Source organism: Gallinula chloropus (genome assembly GCF_964237585.1).
Source record: "Gallinula chloropus genome assembly, chromosome: 4".
Taxonomy (NCBI): domain Eukaryota; kingdom Metazoa; phylum Chordata; class Aves; order Gruiformes; family Rallidae; genus Gallinula; species Gallinula chloropus.
Window position 1 is genome coordinate 53,015,858 of NC_140088.1, and position 19,302 is coordinate 53,035,159.

General features: G+C 41.8%; 1 protein-coding gene across 2 annotated transcripts in view; it reads left to right on the top strand.

Annotated features, from left to right (window-relative positions):
- Window positions 1-14,978, top strand: part of LARP1B (La ribonucleoprotein 1B) — a gene marked incomplete at its 5' end in the record, with an annotated part of 31,636 nt that extends 16,658 nt beyond the window's left edge. The window contains 14 exons of one of the 2 annotated variants that reach the window (XM_084262652.1): window positions 208-351; window positions 1,467-1,635; window positions 5,304-5,448; window positions 5,683-5,857; window positions 6,691-6,863; window positions 7,324-7,695; window positions 9,148-9,322; window positions 10,155-10,366; window positions 10,748-10,854; window positions 11,359-11,519; window positions 11,834-11,978; window positions 13,144-13,253; window positions 13,471-13,598; window positions 14,425-14,978. In XM_084262652.1, coding sequence (XP_084118778.1) covers window positions 208-351; window positions 1,467-1,635; window positions 5,304-5,448; window positions 5,683-5,857; window positions 6,691-6,863; window positions 7,324-7,695; window positions 9,148-9,322; window positions 10,155-10,366; window positions 10,748-10,854; window positions 11,359-11,519; window positions 11,834-11,978; window positions 13,144-13,253; window positions 13,471-13,598; window positions 14,425-14,649 — 2,441 coding nt within the window. In that variant the 3' untranslated portion in view covers window positions 14,650-14,978. The remainder of the gene's footprint in view (window positions 1-207; window positions 352-1,466; window positions 1,636-5,303; window positions 5,449-5,682; window positions 5,858-6,690; window positions 6,864-7,323; window positions 7,696-9,147; window positions 9,323-10,154; window positions 10,367-10,747; window positions 10,855-11,358; window positions 11,520-11,833; window positions 11,979-13,143; window positions 13,254-13,470; window positions 13,599-14,424) is intronic. The other variant, XM_084262653.1, reaches the window with a different exon arrangement.
- Between the last annotated feature and the right edge of the window lie 4,324 nt (window positions 14,979-19,302).

Genomic DNA, 19,302 nt, shown 5'->3' on the forward strand with positions numbered 1-19,302 from the left:
TGCTTCACTTGCCCTCAGGCATGGCTGGGCAGACCTTACTGTTTCACCCTTGCAGCTTCAGATCTTACCTGCTTCAGCCAGCAGGACTGAGTCAGTGGATTGCCTGGATGCAAGCTGAGAACTCACGTGTTACGAAGGACGTTTGGGCACTGTGATATTTAATAATGATTGCAAGTATTATGGTTTTTTGTTTGTTTTCTCTTAAAGATTGGCGACGTGATAGAGAAAAGAGAGATGATCATGATGAAGTATGCAGTGTGAGAAGCGAGGGTGGCAGTGTCCGAGGATCCTCCAGAGGCAGAGGAAGAGGTAGAGGCAGAGGAAGAGGACGAGGCAAAGGAAACTCTAGAAGTATGCTAATAAGTAGATGCTTAGCAAAAACTTTAAAGCTATAATGTTATTGCTTACACACAAAGTAAGAGTATTTCCTGTAATTAAGTACATTGAGTTTTTCTAAAATCAGATGCTGAAAACCAACGGTAAAATAGCAGCGTCTATGTCATGTTAAATGGGTAAAGGAATTTGGCAGAAAATAAACACCTTTGTATTCCAGCTTGTCCTCAGATATCAGAGGGTCTGAGGGTGACTTGGGCTTAGATTGTGATTCATTCCCAATTCGGCACTGTGAGTCTGGTCACGTTCAATACGCTGAACAGTCACGATTACAGACACACCAGTAGTGTGTACAGAGATTTCTAAGCTTCCCAGGAAGGCACTTGGTGTATAACCTTGAATCTCACCCAAGGCAACTCTGTGAGGGGGGAGGAAGGAGAAGCCCAGCCTGTTGACTGGTCCTAGAAGGTAGCAATGGTTTCTTCCTTAACATCTCTGCTTTCTTAGGCCATTTTTATCCTATTCTTACCTAGTAGGTGGAGCTTGAGTGATTCTGGTCGTACATGGCCTTTATTATGATTGGTACAAAATTCTTCCACTTAAAGGTATAGACTAGCCAAAATTCAAAGCACGGGCTCAGTGAGGGGTGGTTGTGCCTTGGAGGCAGGTAGCTTTTGGCATGGAGCTGTGTTTTGGTATTATAATGAGATTGTAATGAGCAAAGTTCACTCAAAGGACACAACTTAAACCGAAAATGAAGAACTGCTGGCTCAGGGTCACAGTTAGCAGCTTATCAGTGCCATAATACCACCTGGTTCCCATATATCACAGGGTCTGACTGCGGTGTCTCCACTCCTCATAATTCCTCTCAGGGCTAGTGCATCAAGCTGCCCTGATGTACCTAACCGCTAAGGTTACCTAGGGAATTCCTGGGGACTGGATTCCTTGTGTATCAGACGCACTCTCCCCTGGATGTTTCTTCAATCCTGTACCTCCTCTTAAAGAGTGACTAGAAGTCTAATTGCTAAGTCAACTCCAGCAATTACTCCAGAGTGTGTCATGTCTTAGAATATTCCTATGCTGGAATTAATACTTTCCGTCATCTGTCTTCTATGTTCTCCTTTATTTTGAAGTGAATTTGGAATATTCAGTTGGTTATCAAGAGCTGTATGGTGAAGGAACTGACCAAGTATTTCAACCTGAGCTTAATGCCAGTGTGATGTATTACTATGGTGATGGAACAGGAGTGCAGATGTATTCTGTGGATGAAGCACTTCTCAAAGAATATATAAAACATCAAATGTAAGTAGACTGTTTAATGTACCAACATTTTCAGAGATCTAGTTCAGGTAAAGTAACTAATTTCAGCTTTAAACAACATTTAATCCTTAGTACCTGTGTAAAGATGGCGATTAAGGTATTTGGATTTAACTTTTTGATCGAACCATTACCAATGCCAGTTTGAATTTGTTTGTTAGAGGGGCGGAAAAACTTGAGTGATGGGAAGTAATTTTAAGGAAGCTGTTCTGCATCTTGCGCTGTAGTCTGGCTCTAACTTGTATACCTGCTTTATTTATGGTACATGGCCCTCTTTATGTTGTCATGTAACTGAGATACTGATGTCTCTGAGCTTGTGCTTTTGAGTACTGTTGGTCTGTTTGCCTGTGAAGCTCTTCTTGGATGATGTAGCTAGACGTTTCCCTTATTTGCTCTCAATTTCACCTTGAGAAGTCTTATTAGTTTCATGTTTTTGGAGCGTTTCACCTGCAACATTTAACTGAAAGAGAGTGCTTTTGCAATGATACTTGGTTTTTCAATAATCTGAAATGTTTACTTTCTCGTGTGCACCATTAGGCAATGAGAAACCATCTGGAAGACTGATTATCACCAGGAGACAAGTCAAAAAGGGCCTGGAAACCACTAGTTCATTTTAAAGAGACAGTTTCCACCACTGGCAGATATTTCATCTTCTGTACTTGCAATGGCATTTCTCTGCAATGCCTTTGTGGTGGTTTTTGATTGCCCTTGTATTCCATAAAGCAACTTGCTTATTTTATTCTTGCTTCTTTTGTTACAGTTGACGCAAAAAGGAAGAAAAAAGCCTCTTTAAGGGCAGAAAGTATCTGACATGTGGCCTATCAACTTCAAAACTTCTATTGCAATCTTTTTTGTTACTCTTGCTGCCAGGCCCCTATGAGACCTGACAGTGGACATGTACCCCCATGTCAGGATAATCGGCCTGCACTGTCCTCAGACAAGTGGGGGAGGAGCACAGACACTCCACTGTTGGCCAGATTTCTGGGCATGCAGTGTAGAATCCAGACCTTCTAAGGTAGGACATGATGATGTCCCCCTCTGCTGAGAAAAATGTCAGTTACAGCATTGGTCACATCTGACTTCTGGTTATATTTGTATTTCATTTTAGCAATGAGAGGTTGGCAGGTGTCAGTAGAAGACTTGGCAAGGCTGGCTAACTTGAGCCATTGGTTGCTTGTCTGATGTGAACTCTTTAGGCAGTTTGATTATGGAGTATGTTTTCCATAAGACAGAGAAGGGAGATTCTTAAGCAGGTTTAGAAAACAACTTCATGATTTTTATGTTTCTTTAAAAAAAAAAAGGCATTTTTTATTCAATTCACTTCTTTTATCACATTAAAAATGATGGGAAACACATTATTCATCAGTTAGCTTCTAAATTAGGATGGTTTTGTCTGCCTTCTGTAATTTAGTTATAAAACATTAAAGGGACTATGTCAAAGAAGGAAGTACATACAGAATAAAGCTGCACAGATAGTTAGGTCTCAGAGTTCCTTATGGAATCCATGATAAATCTGGATATATGAGGAGTGAGATTGGCTTGAATCCTAGCAAATTGATGAATTTAAACCAGTTTAATATGGAAAAATCTTAGAGATTGTGTCCAACTGAGCTGATGTGTAACTACAGTAAGAAATATCTTGCTATCAAGCATTTTATGCTTAAGAGCCAGCTTGATGTGTGAGAGAGTAATATTCATATTGCATACAAATTTAACACGTTTAATTACAGGCTGAAGTTGTCAGCCTGAAAAGTTTTGGTGCGTAGCAACTCCTTAGTCTGCAACATGCAACAGAAGTCTGTTTGTCACTGAAGTCATCTTTCTTTAAAAAAACCCAAAGAAATAAAACAAGTTCAGACATGCATCCAAAAGAAAAGCTGGAGGGGGGGGTGTGTGTGTGTTTAGGTTTGTCCCTCTACTTGGAGCAAACTTGTGCATTGTCTTCATTTATCATTAATGGTCTTTCACATTCCTTTTTCTAGAGTTGATGGACATGAAGTGAGGCAGTTTGAGTCAAGTTCAGTCATTGTCCATTTCTGCTTGTGGAATTGTTAACTAGGTGAATGGTTACAAGATTTTACCTTTACTGTATGACTGTAAAGGTAACCATTAGTAAACCGTTGGTATATGGCTTTTGTGCTTGCTTATCTTCTAGACTGGGAGGGGAAAAGAAACAGAGCAGTTCAGAACAATATGCAGGCTGTTCTTGAAGGAAACCACCTCTCTGTGTGCAGCTGCTTTGCTGATCAGTTTACTTGGCTCCAAGGAAGAGCTTAACTTTCCGAAAGCCTTGTTCTTGTCTCTGTTTGCTGTGGTTTAATGGCCATGTTTTCATTTGTTGTGTGGCTTACTGTCCGACTTTGAGACTTTCTACTCATTCTGTCTTGGAGCTGAGTGTTTCATATAGCACGCTTCTGCTTTGAATTTCCTTAGCTACCAAAAATTAGAGAAATGGTATCAAGCTTCTCCTTGGGTCAGTGATGGCATCACTCCTCTCCTCTTGGTAACTATGGCCTTCATCCCAACTTCAGTGGAGACATTTAGTGTTTTACACTCTGAAATCAGAATCAACTTGATTTACATTTGTAAATGGCTTTTTTCGTCAGCATTTTAATGCTTTCTTGTTTTATTTTTGCACTACCTCTATTTTTGTGTCATAAAATTTTAATTGCTCCATAAAATATTTCACTACCTACACTTTCCTGAACCTGGTGAGGAGTAGTATTCCTTGGACTGCAAAATCATGGTATGATGTATAAAATCTGTGAAAGGCCTTGATTTTAGTCATCAGAATTAAATATTTTTTTTCATTCTTTTTCAAGGACATTTTCTTGTTCCCTTGCTTTTTGTGGCAGATCATGATTTGAATTCCTTACATTTTCACTCCACTAAGTATAAAACATCTTGACACCATGATCATTTCCTAGAGCAATTTCATTGTTTAAGAAGATTTGTCTTGCTGCTGTTTCTTCCTTGTCTCTCTTGTTCTGTGGTATTGTCAGATTCCTGAAATAGTCCTTGTCCCTCTTCATCCACTAAACATCATCGTTTCTTCCAGACTTTACCTTTCGCTGTGCCTTTTGGTGCAGTTTCATGACAAATACAACATTTTTGTTTTCTCATCTTCCCACATGCATGCTTGAAGTAATGATTCAGCCTGTATGTATGTGCCTCAACGCTCAGATAGGCTCTTTAAACCTCTTAATGTACTGGAAACTGGGAAAAGAGACAGCTCAGGGTGAAGGTGCACTGATACTGCTGTGTGTGGGAAATAATGCCCTGACTGCAAGCAGTAGTTGTCCTTCATCTTTATGGAGGTTAAAGGGAACGTTGTTTCCTTCTGCTCATGTAAGTAATGAGGGGATGGGCAAAAGAAAAATTGAAAGTAGCTTTTCCTAATGCATCTCATATATGCAAATGTAACGAGGTTTTGATTTGTACCCTTGTACCTCATCATAAGTCTTTCGTGATGTGTCAAGCTTGCGCGCTGTTCTGTAAGTGTGTCTAATGATACACCTGTTGAAAGAATGATTTTGTTGGTGACAGTGTGCTCTGCTTTTAATGGAAGACTTGAACAAGGGATTTCTTAAGTTACTATCTTGGGATTTTCTATAACCTATGTTAGGCTTATATTTGTCTTTTGCGTTCTGCAGCGAGTATTATTTCAGCACAGAAAACTTGGAAAGAGACTTCTTTCTGAGGAGAAAGATGGACCAACAAGGATTTCTGCCTGTTTCCTTGATTGCTAGCTTCCGTCGAATGCAAGCTCTGACTACAGATGCTGCACTCATTTTGGAGGTAAAGTCATTCAGGAATATGTTTGTAGAAAGCTGCTTGGTTCGTTTTGTCGTTTGAAGTCAATGCTGTGAAGTTAAGAAACCTGTTTGCAGTGACGGATTCTCTAAAGAGGCTTTTTGTGGCAAAGTGTGCCTGGTGTTGGGTGTTTTGGTTGTCTTGGTTTGTTTTTTTTAAATTTTTTGGATGGTGTTGGATATGTAAAGTTCTTCTAGTTACAATATGCTTGTGACACAGGCCCTGAAGGACAGTACAGAAGTTGAAACCGTGGATCACAGGATAAGAAAAAGGGTTGATCCGGAGAAGTGGCCAATTCCAGGTCCTCCTCCATGCAGCCTGCCACCGACTGACTTTTCTCAGCTCATCAATTGTCCAGAATTCATACCAGGCCAAATTTTTGGCTCACATACTGGTAAAGGATTTTTTTCTTTTATGCAAGCATAAGTTTAAGACTGTCTAGCTTAGGAAGTTTGCCTTCTGATACTGATTTCTTAATGTAAGTTGGACATTTGGCATAGTGGTTTACTCAGCTGATACGGCTGTTGGCCCTGCAGTTGCCAAGTCACGTGGCTGATGGGAAGTAGATCAAAATGTCTCTGATGTGCCACGGCTCTGACCATTCTCCAGAGTATAGTATGATGGACTCCTGTCCTGTAGCAGTAGTAACAGTAATCTCAAGTTAGTCATAAAATCTGCTTCATTTCGATACCAGCTGAAAATTAGCTCTTTTTTGTTTTGGTGCATCCTGGGTTTTGGATGGGGATCTCATTTGCATTATTAATAGGGAACTGGCTTTGTTTGCTGACAACCCTTGGCAAGGAAATCTTTCACTAAAATGTTGGCTGGAAGTAAATTGTAAGAATGAAGACTAAGTTAGGCACACATTGATGAAGCTAGAGGATGGTGTGGAGAAAACACATCCCTAATGATCCTACTTTTGTTTTCTGGATAATATGTAATTTCTCTCGGACTGTTAGATGCTTTCCATGTAAATAAGTTGCTAAAATGGGTCTTTTCTTTAAATGCTGAGCAAATTGTGTGAAGTGATCTCCTAAAAATGAAAAGAAATCCTGCTGATCAGTGTTATATTTAACTGTGCAGGTAGAAAAACGGTCACTGTGCTTAAGACTAGTGAAACAATTAAAAAAAACCCAGACAAACCACCCCATCCCCAAAAAACCCAACCAAGCAAACAAGACCAAAACAATCCCCAAGAGGAACTGAACCTCTGTTTTCCAATGCTAGAGTCTGCGCCAAGTTCCCCCAGAATGGCAAGCCCACTGAGCCCCAAGGAAAACACTGAAACAAGCAATTTTCAAACAATGTCTAAAGGATTGTCTACAAGTTTGCCAGATTTGGACTCGGAACCTTGGGTAGAAGTGAAGAAGAGGCATTGTGCATCCGTGGTCAAACTAAAGGTAAAATTAGAAGTCTTTTGTTTAAATAAATGCCAAACCTGACAACTTTGAGGTTATACTGTAAATCAAGATTTTTTGTGTTTTAACCTAGTGATGTTTGATAATGCGATATAGTTAGTGTGTGTACACTCTGACAGACCTTAGTTATCCTTAACTAAGTGTGTTTAAAATCCTGGTCCAAAGCTCATTAAAATGATAAGGAAATAGGGTTGGTTTGGGCTTTTTTCCTGCTACGGGACAGTTGTACCTGTTCATTATTGAAAAGTGTATTACAATGTGCACTGAGAATTGTTCTAAAAGGTCATGGCAGAATTATTTAGAACAGTAATTTACTTAATACAACCACTTTCAGATGTTTCTAGTTTCTAATGCCTGTACGTTTGAGTACTGAACATTTTTCTATCTTGTTCTATTTGTCTCCCATTTGGATAATTGCCATCAAATTAAAATGTAAACTTAGGAAAATGTTCCGGTACCCGATCAAACATCAGATCAACAGCAGCCAGCCCTACCTCCAAAGGAGCAAGAGCAAGAAGAACTCGATTTTTTGTTTGATGAAGAGATGGAACAAATTCAAGGTCGGAAGGATAAATTTACTGATTGGTCAGACAGCGATTCCGATTACGAAATCGATGATCAGGACGTAAACAAGATCTTGATTGTAACGCAAACTCCCCCGTACCTGAGGAAACATCCTGGTGGAGATCGTGCTGGCAACCACGTTTCCCATGCGAAAATTACATCAGACCTCGCTAAAGTCATTAATGATGGCTTATACTGTTACGAACAGGACTTGTGGATGGAGCAGAGCGAAAATGACACTATGATGAAGGTAATTGTCTTAATTTTTCACCTGAAAACCCTGCTTCTCCAATCAGTTCCAAAGTTATTTTCAGCCATCCGCTACTTAATTGTAGCCCCACGCTTTTTGGAAAGAAAAGTGACACATGAATTTACAGGTCTATTTCATTTTCTTAATTTTGATAATATTGTAAGCAGCTGAAAGCAAAACCAGCAAGTTTTTTCTCATCACAGATTTGACCAAAACAGTTGAATAAATATTTCTTAGAGCTGTTTTTGATCTTATAGAGGGGGTTCAACTTTTCCAGTGTTTTCATGGATTTTTTCACTTGCTAACCCCTTCCGGAGGGAAAGGGGGCACATTTCTGTGATTTAAAAAGAGAAGGTAATACAGTCATTTTAAAGTAGTGTTATATTCTGGTTCTGTTTGCTTTAGAGCTTGTCAGAATGATAGCACAGCTTCCTTTATTATAGAAACCCTCTTATTTCCTAGCCTGTACGTGGGCTCCGTCTCTGAGGCTTTCAAAACTTTGCAAGGAGATTGTCAGCCTTGTGATTTTTTTTAATTATTTTTTTAAATATACTAAGCAGTTGTAAAATTACAGGTGAGCCCTGCATAGGCAGAGGTCAATATGGCACATCACAGTCTTGTCACTGCTCGTGATTAATGAGGAAGCCTGCGAGTGGCATATCTGTAGGCAGTCATGCTCTATCGCTAGCAGGTATTATGTGCACAGAAATACAGTTATCTAAAAACCAGGTGGTGAGGGGAAGGAGCTTTGAGCATAGGAGCAAAGGTGGCTTGTGAAAGCCAGGGGTAGGTAGCTTAAAGGACAAATGGAGCATGTGGGTACAAAAAAGGAGCTGATGAATGCTGAGAATAAGAGCAAGTAATAAAGGTAGAATTCAGAATGTGGAGGTTGTGTTGTAAAGGAAGTGGATCAAGAAAAACCGACCTGGATGAAGACTGTGAGCACACAGCAAGATCAAACACTTCCTTTTTTTATGCAATTGACAGTGATTGAAACAAGAATCTTGACGGACAGCATGCCATGTGCACACGTGTCCCGCTCCATCTTTGTTTGTGTAGGGGCATGAATGGTTTGAGATGCTGCCACACGCTTGGGAAAATCCAGTCCTAGTGCACTGTTTCACCAATCAAAAAAACCCAAACAAAACAAGTATCCTGAGGAAGGGAACAAAGCCTTTTCTGCTCCCCTAAATTGCTAGGGCCTTCCTTGGCATGCTTACTGCAGAAGGAGGGTGGTTTGGGGCTTGGAAAGAGGCAGGGTTTCAGTCATTTCTTATCTGTCTAAAAAATCACATGAGGATGGCGCTGCCTGCTGCCTCCAGTTGTTGGTGTTGCTGTTCCCTTTGGTTAGTGCAGCTTCAAAGCAGTCTGTACTGGCTGTGTGTGGGGGTAGTTGTGTGTCAGTTCTGGATTCCTTATTTTCTCTTTTACGAGATTAGCCTGTTTCTTACAATGATACCTTTTACTGTGGTTTGCATTTACAATTTTCTCTTTCTAATTCAGCAAGAGCTCGAGAACTTTAGAAAGTTAAATCTCATTAGTAAGGAAGAATTTGACAGTCTTGTACCGGAACCAATTGCTGATCCAACTCAAGAAGTTACGTCGGGACCCACGGGGTTACAGAAAGGTAGGTAGTGTCTGTTCTTAGAATTTCTGTAATAAAGAGTAAACAACTCTGTAGGTATAATATATTCTGCTTGTGTAATATTCTAGTTTTAGTTCAGCCAGCAGTCTGAGGAGTTTTTTCTTTGTTACCTGTTTTAAACTGTGTGTGAGTAGCATGATTTCCACTGAATTAGAAGCAGCTGGTACTAGTACTTTGCAGGGTATACATGAGCATCACAAAGCAGTGTTCTATTTTGTTGTCACCTTATACCAGCAGAGGTGCTTTTTGTGTATCTAGGCATTTACGATGTGCAAAGCAATAGCTAGTGATGGTGTGAAGCATTTTCTAGAAACCACTGTGTTTATGGGAAATGGGGATAGAGTGAAGTGAAAGTAGACGAATTTTCTATTTGCATCAAAACCTTACTGAGCAGTCACAATCTCCAAATCTTCTGAGGTATTTCTGATATAGTAGTAGTATTTATGTTTAGTAGGATATGTGCAATAACATGTTCATAGTTGTTGAAGAAAAGCACCTCACTAAACCCACCACCCCACCAAAAGTCAAGAACGTGGTGACACTCTCACCGATGTTTGTTCCATTGCTTTGTTTTGTGTAGATACTCTGGACCAAGTAGGTAAGATGGAAATGAGTTTGAATTTCCTAGCAAAAACATGCTTGAAACATGATTTCCTAGGTTTTTGAGCAACCTGTGCTGCTTCTGTTAACCTGAGTTGCTACTTTGGGGATGATGTAGTTCCCTGGAAATGAAACAGGCCTTGAAGCTACTAGGGGAGCTTTGAAATCCTAAGTCTCTTCTGAAAAATAAATGCTTTCTCCTTCCTGCCTACAGATGTAGCAGGGGACCTGGCTTGTAATTTCTTAAGTATTGAAGTACCTCCAACAGCTGCAATAGCTCGGTCGCTGCCAACAGCAGTTCCAGATTTCCCCTGTGTTCACCCTGGCTTCGTGCCACGAATACCTCGCACCCCCAGGCTACAGGATCCAAACAAAACACCCAGGTTTTACCCTGTTGTTAAAGAAGCACGATCCATTGATGTAAAGGTAACTGGGAAAAGGGTATTTTTTTGAACACATCTGTGCATACACGATACAACAGGAAATGAAAATGCAACAAATCAAATGCTTGTACTTTTTTTACTGTTTATCTTCAAAATATTTGCTGTGTTTATTCTTCTTTATTTCTAAAAAATTGTTTCCAAGTTCTCTCTGTAACATTTCTTAACAGTCCTTGCTGATGGGTTGTAAGGTCTAAAGTGAAGATTTTCAGTTCTTTACATAAGATGAAATTTCAGGTTATGAAACTGGAACATTGTGACTTCATAATGTACTAGATAGACTGTAAAAGTTCTAGAACTTTGTTTTAAGAGGGAGAGAATGAGTGACATGGAATTAGGGGAGTAAATACTTCCTTTACTTTCTTAGACTGCAAGAAAAAGAAAAACACGGCACAGTACAAATCCTCCCTTAGAATGTCATGTTGGTTGGGTGATGGATTCCAGAGACCACAGGCCAGGAACTTCTTCTGTGAGGTAAACATTTCAAAATGTCACTAGTTCTCCCTGCTCATGGTGAAACAGGCCATGATAAAACACAGTTTATAAATACACTGGAAGCAAGAAAAGAGTGAGCAAGAGACAAAACCACATAATACAAGGCTGGCCAAGCTAGCTATAGACTGCTCATGGTGGTGTGTTGATCTGTGATGTAGCAACACTCATACTATTCAAGTACTGATGTTCACTGCAGTGATTTTTGCCTTTAACCAGTCCTTAAATGTTACTATGATACCCGATTTCAAGACATTGCCATCCAAAACTGTCTGGGTTTTGACCTAGTAGCGCAGAATCTGCTTCACTTGAGGTGCACCCAAAACCAGGTGACTGGGACCCCAGACATGCGTTGTGGTGGTCATCAGGAGGTGGTGGTACTGCTGTGACAGCTCTTGTGTAGATCAGAACGGTTCTAAAAATGAGTGTGTAGAAAAGCACCGTTTACAGGACAGAAACACGTTGTGTGTGTGTTGTTTTCTTCAGCAGTTCCAATGCTTCGCCTTCAGAAGGAGCTCCGCTGGCAGGAATGTATGGGGGTACCCCTAATTCTCTTCCAAAATTTCAGCATCCTTCTCATGAACTGTTAAAGAAAAATGGCTTTACGCAACAGGTGTACCACAAGTACCGGCGAAGGTGTCTAATGGGTAAGCGGCTAAATGCGCTTCCTGAAACTTCAGGAAGAAGTTACCAAGTGTCATCTGATACCAGTTTTCTCAACAATGTTCTTCATCCTTGATTTTTAGCTTGGGAAAGGGAAGCGAATTTTACTAATCTTTCTGTTTGATGAACTCTGCTTTTCATTTAACTTAACATTCCCTGACAAAAAAACTTACCCTCAAATTTGAACACAAGTTACTGGAAGACCTTGGGGAGGGGAATGTGTGTGTGTTACTGTTGGAAAAGCACTTGAATATATTCTTCAAAAAAACCTTAATTTTCTTTCCTTTTTGTCTTTTAGAGAGGAAACGGTTGGGAATTGGCCAGTCCCAAGAAATGAACACACTTTTTCGTTTCTGGTCATTTTTTCTGAGAGATCACTTCAACAAGAACATGTATGAAGAATTCAAGCAGCTTGCTCTAGATGATGCAAAAGAACACTACAGGTATTTGCTTTTTCCTGCAAGTTAGAAAATGCTGAGGCCTTAACCCACATTTGTGTGAAGGGGAAGGTTTGTAGTATTGGCCTTGACCCTCTGTAAATCTTTCAGATAGTGTCTGTATTAGTTATTGTGTATTTGTGCTTTGCAGACACGCAGCGTTTCCTGGCTTGTAATCGGTCCTGAATCCTACCAAATCCTGTAACTTGTTGTCAGTGACAAGTCACTTATTCACACGATTCACAAGGTTCTTCCTTCCATAGGCAAAGACATCAGTAACCTGATTCTACTTGTTCATTCTGCCTTGTGCCTCTCAAAGCTACCAGAAAAATTACCACAAAGGGAGTTACGGCTGTCCCTTTAGCTCTTTGATACGATTCCCTTCCTTTCACCCAGTTCCTGCTGCTTCTATTTCTCTAACCCAAGGGGACATGGTAGCCCAAGGCCTTGGATGCCAAGGAAGAAGTCCAGGCTGTGGAAATCCTCAAGTTGGGCTGTGTTGTCCACAACTGCAAAGTTCCTGGGGTGCAGAGGTGGCTCTAATGATAGCTCGTGTCTCTGCTCCGAGCTCTGTTGATGTTCTGTGATTGTCTGAGGGCAAAGTTTACCAAGGGAAACTTTAGAAGGCTCTTAAGGGGACCAAGGTGGCAGCAGATGAATGCAGATAACTGGGACCACCTCCTGTTCTGGAGGCTGGAGGCAGCTCTGGTGATGTGGCAGGCAAAGCCGCTGTGTTACTGAACACTGAGCCAGAAACCCTGGCTGGCGCTGGGCTGTGTGGGAGCCGGGAGAACACCAAGTCCTGCCCAACATGTTGAGTTCTGCACTGATGGTGGGTTAGGCTTGACCCACTCTGGTTGGTTTTGTGTTCACACTGTTTGTGTGTACACACTTACTGAAAATGGGAAAGCATTGGCCTCTGTGCGCATAGTGTCTGTAGAGCCTAAGCTGAAACCGTGGGACAAGCTGGGTTTTCCTCTGTTTTGGCTATTTTGAAGGTGTTTCGGATCAAAAGATCCATAAAAATGGATTTGAAAAGGAGGTGTGTTTTCTGTGAGGGTAAAATGAGACTGCTATTTACTCCAGTGCATGGGAAGACTGAACGCTGGCATCGTCCCGGGGAATGAGGAGCGTATGTATAAGACTTCTGTACCTCTCTGTCCCGTTACAGGTATGGATTGGAATGCTTGTTTAGATTTTACAGCTACGGCCTGGAGAAGAAATTCAGGCAAGAAATATTCAAGGATTTCCAGGAAGAAACAAAGAGAGACTACGAAGCTGGTAATTCTCACGGGCCAGTCGCTGCTCACATGGGGGTAACTTCAGCTGGGAGGGAATCCTGATTCCTTGGTGCTGACCTAATGAACCCAAGAGCAACTTTCGTCTGTGCTCCTTTTATCTTACAGTTCTCTTAAACATACAGTTATTAGTGAATAATGAAGTTTTAATTAAAACTTTACCTTTGTAAATTGGTAAAATGCACTTTCTCTGTTGTTAGGTCAGCTGTATGGACTGGAAAAATTTTGGGCTTATCTAAAATACTCTCAGCACAAGACTCCAGACATTGATCCCAAACTGCAAGAATACCTTAGTAAATTTAAGAGACTGGAGGACTTCAGAGTGGATGTAAGTTTCAACACCTACTTTAAATAGTTATGTAGGAATAGTTTTTTGCTGCAAGGTAAAGTGAGAACAGGCCTTCCTTTCACAGAAAGGCAGGTGGAGAAATCCTGTCTGTGACAATAAAATGCAGGATTAAAAAAACCCAACCCTGAATTCCAAAGAAAAATGCAGTTTTACTCTAGCCATAGTTTTTGTTAACCCAATTACAGCGCTGAGATGGGGCAGCTAACATGTAAAAAGCATTGATCCATTTTCATCGCAGAGTAATGATACAGCAGAGAAACAGCTTGTGTGTCGCCTGGTCGGACTGTGACTCCTAAAGCACTTCAGAATTTGGCAAATGAGTTCATGCCCAACTGTCATTAGTTAATGAACTGGACAGGCGTTGTCCTTGCTGAGGCTTTGCTTGCCAAATCCGGTGTCCCCTTCCTGTAGAACGCTGAATTCTGACCCGTGCGCTCCCGGCGCGTGGTGCTGCCCTGTGTTTCGTAGCTGCGCTTCGTTAGGGTCCCAGCGCACCATGGTCCTGTCATCCCTCTGATCCTCCTTTTTCTGAGGGTTGTGGCAGACATTTGGGCAGTGGCCATCAAATACTGCTGTGAGACTGCGTACAGCCCTTGGCGCGTTGTGCGCTTGCTGGTCTGGCTGAACAGCGCGGAAGGCTTTGGGCTCTGACCAGTGAGCTGTGGGTGGCTGAGGTTGCTGGGCCTAACGAAGGGCCACGCTACAGAGCGCTCTGCCCTCTTCCAGCCTTAGAGTCCATGAGAAGGCGACTGGACACCCGGCCTTGCAGAAAAACATCTAACAGGTTGCCAATCTTTATTTCCAGCCTCCTATTAGCGAAGAATCGGGCAGAAAGAGACCGGTGGCTGCAGCAGGTCTGGATTCAGGTCATCGTGGACGTCAGCCTAATGCTTCTCAAACACTTCCTGCCACTGCTGCCTGTCAGCCCCAGGCCCTGGGAAGCACTACCAGTGGGAATGCTGTGCGAGCGTCTCCAGGCTGTAACAATACTGCCACAAAATCTATGGAAAGCGATGCACCAGAAAAATAGACCTAAGGCAAGCTTGCACCCTTGAAAATCAAGTTGTACGTCACCCTTAATTCGGAGATCTCCAGGGCGAGCCAATCGAATGTGTGATTAATATTGGTGGGAAGATGAAAAAAATGTGTGGGAAGACAAAGGATTGGAATACTTCTTTTCATGGGATTTAGTTCCAAAACACTTTCCTTAGGAGAGTTGGTCTTGGTTTTTGGGATCATTGGAAGGATCCTAGGGAAGACTCTTTGGCTTCAGTATTGCTTTCCTCAAGCTTTTGTTTACAGAGAACTGCATTCCTTGCATATGCAAAAAAATACTTTGGGGGATGCCTTACATTTCAGCTCGTGTTTCTTACAAAAGGTATGATACACCCACGTTATTTACTGTGCTTTCTCTACTGAGATTTTCCCATTATTTGTATTTTACCAAAGCAAAAAAAGAGATTACATCATGGGTAGAATTTGAAGTGAAAAGGAAGGATCTGTGCGATTGGTTTGCTCTTGAATCTAACTGAAAAGTAAGTTTTGGTGCAGAAGCACAGCTGAGAACGTGCAGCTCGATATGAAACGGCATTTCTGGATTCTATTTAAAAGAGTTAATATTTTTTCAGGTTCTCCATAGTTAGTATTTTATAAAGTTACAGAGTTTGAGTAGATGTAACTGGGATAGTTTTTCAGGTGTTTCCTTCAATACTGGTTCTTAATTCAAACAATAGGGAAAAAAACCCAACAGCCACCCAATGGGAAGAGGGATCTGTTGATACCAGTGTCTTAACATACAGGGTCTACAATAGTTTGTGCAGGTTGTTAGCAAACTATTCAAATTAAGCTCAGTTTGAGCTATGTCTTCATTTGAATCCAATTATGATTTGGAAGTACTCAAACAGGAAAGGCTTTATTTTTTTTTTCTCCATAATTAAAGTAATAAAATGGAGTTTGGAGGGAAACCAAGTATTCCTTTAAGTTCTGTTTTGTTTTCTTTATTTTTCAATATCTGAATGAAGTTCTGCTTAAATTGTGTTAGCTGAGCCTAAATAATTTCAAACCGGTCTAAAGAGGATTTCACCAAATGGAAGTTGTTAAACTAGGAATCCATTTCTGTAGCTGTAAGGTTGGGATGTTTACACCCTGTAGTTCCTTACCAAGTTCTTTCCTTGTTTTTTGAAGACTCACAAAGAACCACGTGGGTGACTTATTTGTGAATATGGAAGAATGTCAGTTTATTGTTAGTTAACTGCAGGAGAGACTTGACTTAATTTGTGAAATTCCAAAGCTAATCTAGCACACATGCCTTAATCTATGAAGGTGTCCTGACTGACTGCACAATGGGCTTTCAACCTCCATCAGATCTCAGAGGCTGTAAGAAGTCCCTTAGTTTTTTTGGTCATTGTAGGGTGAATCTCCATGAAACGAATGACTGTGTGTTGTGAAGGCATTAGTGTCAGCAGTGGCCTTCTCCACAGTTGGTACAACTTCAGTATGAAATTGAGAATTCTTTCATGAGCAGCCTGTTCTAAATGCATTTAAATGAACCCATACAATACTTCAAGTAAATCACTACGCTGAAGTGACACATCTCAGTCCTGTGTTTGAACCATGCCTTTTGCTATCCGTGATGCAAATGTAAATTTGGATTGAAATTGTATATACCAGAAATAGATTTAAGATATTTCCTTTCACTTTTTCAATGGAAAATGTGCAGATTAAACTTTTAGTGTGTGCAATTTTGTGATAACTTGACAAATTTTATAAAAACAAACAAACCTTAATAGTGTTGTATATCAATTTATCCCCCCCCCCAAAGTGTGAAGAAAAACAACTTTTTAAAGAGTGTCAGGCTGTAGATTTGCACATGCATTTCCCTTGCATCCTGAGCACTGAGGTATTGGGGAAACCCAGCCTGGTATAGGCTGAGGAGGTTCTTGGGATGTGAGCCAGCTTTCTTCATGTCTGATATTTGATTATTTTTTTTTCATAGACTGGGTGTTTGTCAAAGAAAAATGTGGCTGAAAGCCAAGAGCTAATACTGCACGTGTTGTCTGTCCTGCTGGCCTCCACAGCATGATTGCTTACAGAATCACTAGGTTGGATAAGACCTTTAAGATCGAGTCCAACCATTCCCATCCTATGCTAAACCATATCCCTAAGTACCTCATGTACATGTCTTTTCAACACATCCAGGGAAGGTGACTCAACCCCCTCCTTGGGCAGCCTGTTCCAGACCCTGACAACTCTTCCAGTGAGGAATTTTTTTCCCTAACATCTAATCTCAATCTGCCCTGGCACAGTTGGAGGCCATTTCCTCTTCTCCTGTCACCTGTCTCAAAAGACCATCGCCCACCGCTCTACAACCTCCTGTCAGGTAGTTGTAGGTGGTGATAAGGTCTCCCCTCAGCCTCCTGTTCTCCAGGCTAAACATCCCCAGCTCCCTCAGCTGCTCCTCATAGGATTTGCCCTCCAGCCCCTTCACCAGCCTGGTTGCCCTTCTCTGCACTTGCTCCAGGACCTCAATGTCCTCCTTATGGTGAGGAGCCCAGAACTGGACCCAGCACTCGAGGTGTGGCCTCACCAATGCTGAGTATGGGGGTGTAGACAGTGTCCCTTCATTTAGGTGGACAAAACCCCAACCAAGTCCTTCCATACCTGGAGGCGTGCCTCTTTCACTAGATCTCCCTTCTCTCCCCTTGCAGCCAGGCAGAAAAACCACTACTTGTGTTCCTCCAAAAGCCGTGGGCTTTTAGAGTAAAGCCCAAAGTCTTTGTTGGCTTGAAGTGGTTGGTCGCTGCTCAGTACCTGGCATACCTGTTGCAGAGCCGTAAATGTCTTTGCACACACACGTGTGTGTGTGTGTGTGTGTGTGTGTGTGTGTGTGTGTGTGTGTGTGTGTGTGTGTCCAACCGCCTTTCTGACGCCTTTCAGCAAACCTTCACCCCCTATTAAGCCTGACTGTACTCCAACAGTCGTCTGTTACTGACCGCGGAGGAGCGAGGAGCCTGGGCCCTTTCCTTGTCTGACAATTCCCCCGGGTCCTTACTAATAACGCTGCTCTAGCATTTTAAAGGAATTTCATGATGTCTGTTACCAGTGCTGAGGTGGTGCCTTGGTAAGTACCTTCAGAGCTGATGAGGGTTCTTTCTAGTGGAATAAGTCATGCTCTCAAATACATCAAAGCAAAGGCTTCTGTTCTGGAAGGTTTTATATAACCAGGAATTGAATGCTTGGGGTCAAGTGACAGCTCCAGGCTTGCTCCTGGAACCTCACACCTCCTAAAGGCTTAATTTTAAGATGCTTGGGGTGTCCTAGCGTAGGCTTTGCCCAGTTGCCTGAAGAACATGACAGGCTGGCAAAATGATTATCACACCTCCCCCCTAAAAAAGAGCAGCAGCCCCTGTAGGCTTTGTAACCAGAATGGGGACCCCTCCATTTGCTCAGGAGTTTTGCAGGAAGGTGGCAGTGGTCTGGTCTGAGAAAAACTACTCAAACCCACTGGAATCTGCAACAAGGGTGGGCAAGGAATGCTTTGGCTTGGCCTGGCATCGAAGTTCTCAGGTAACTGACCCTTTCCCTGCATCTAAAGCAGCCTTGGCACACACCAAAGCAGGCTTAAACCACTGCCAGTAAATACTTGCCTTGCCCCATAACTGAGAAGCCTGTGGAAGGAGGTATAGGGAACACTCACAATTATTTATCTGTAAGCCTTCAAGGCATGGGTCCATTATTACTGGTGCTGAGTAGGGAAAGGAATAAATGTCCAAAGCTACAGCTGCCATTGCATCATTCTGCCCCTGGCTGAAAGAGCAGTCAGACAGCAGGCAGGGCTGGGGTTTCCCTGGTTTGCAACATGGAAAGGGGAGAGCGTCACGACTGGGACTCCAAGGCCACAGCACATCACCACAGCCCAGCTCTGAGCTTGAAAAAAAGAAGCCAAGTAATGAGCTTTCGTGAAAAGCTGCACAGCTTTGTCCTGTAACACACACACACAGAGCAGAGCCAGGAAGCCCATTCCATTCAAAGCATGAGGTCTTGGGTAATGCTAAGCACTGTCCTGCGCAACACTGCAGGTATCTCCTCCACCAAATACAACCCCACAAGCTTTTACTGCAGAGAAAACAATTACCAAAGAGCCTTAAACAGCCCAATTAAGGCTTAACTCTTCCTTAACCTTCCCAATATAGTAAAAAAACCCTGATTTTGCAGGTATAATAAGTCAGAACTTAGCGTAGTTCTAGGATGTTTAAGGTGAAACAAGACCAGAAGCAGAATGCCAAACTGCTTTTCCATGCCCCAGCTGCTGCTAAAGGACAGAAAGTTTAAACCTTAGTCAAGGGAAAGCAGGTCTTGCTCAATAAAAACATACAAACAACTACAGGCATGTGACAGGATAATTCTGTAGTGGAAACGCAAGATGTTCAGACTAAGTAATGTGGTACTTGGTTTGGTTTTTTAAGCAAGAAGGTTTGAAAATAGACTTCCTGCTATAATAATAAAGCATTTCTGGGGGAAGCGAGGCACAGATGAGGTGGAAGTGTCAAAACAAATGACTACTCAAGCTAGTTTAACGCTCATCCTAGCCGATGAAAACAAGTCCAATGTATTAAAACTGGAAATGTTTTGTTTCTGAAGTACTCCATTTAAGCCTTTTATATTGCTTAAACAAAATTTAACA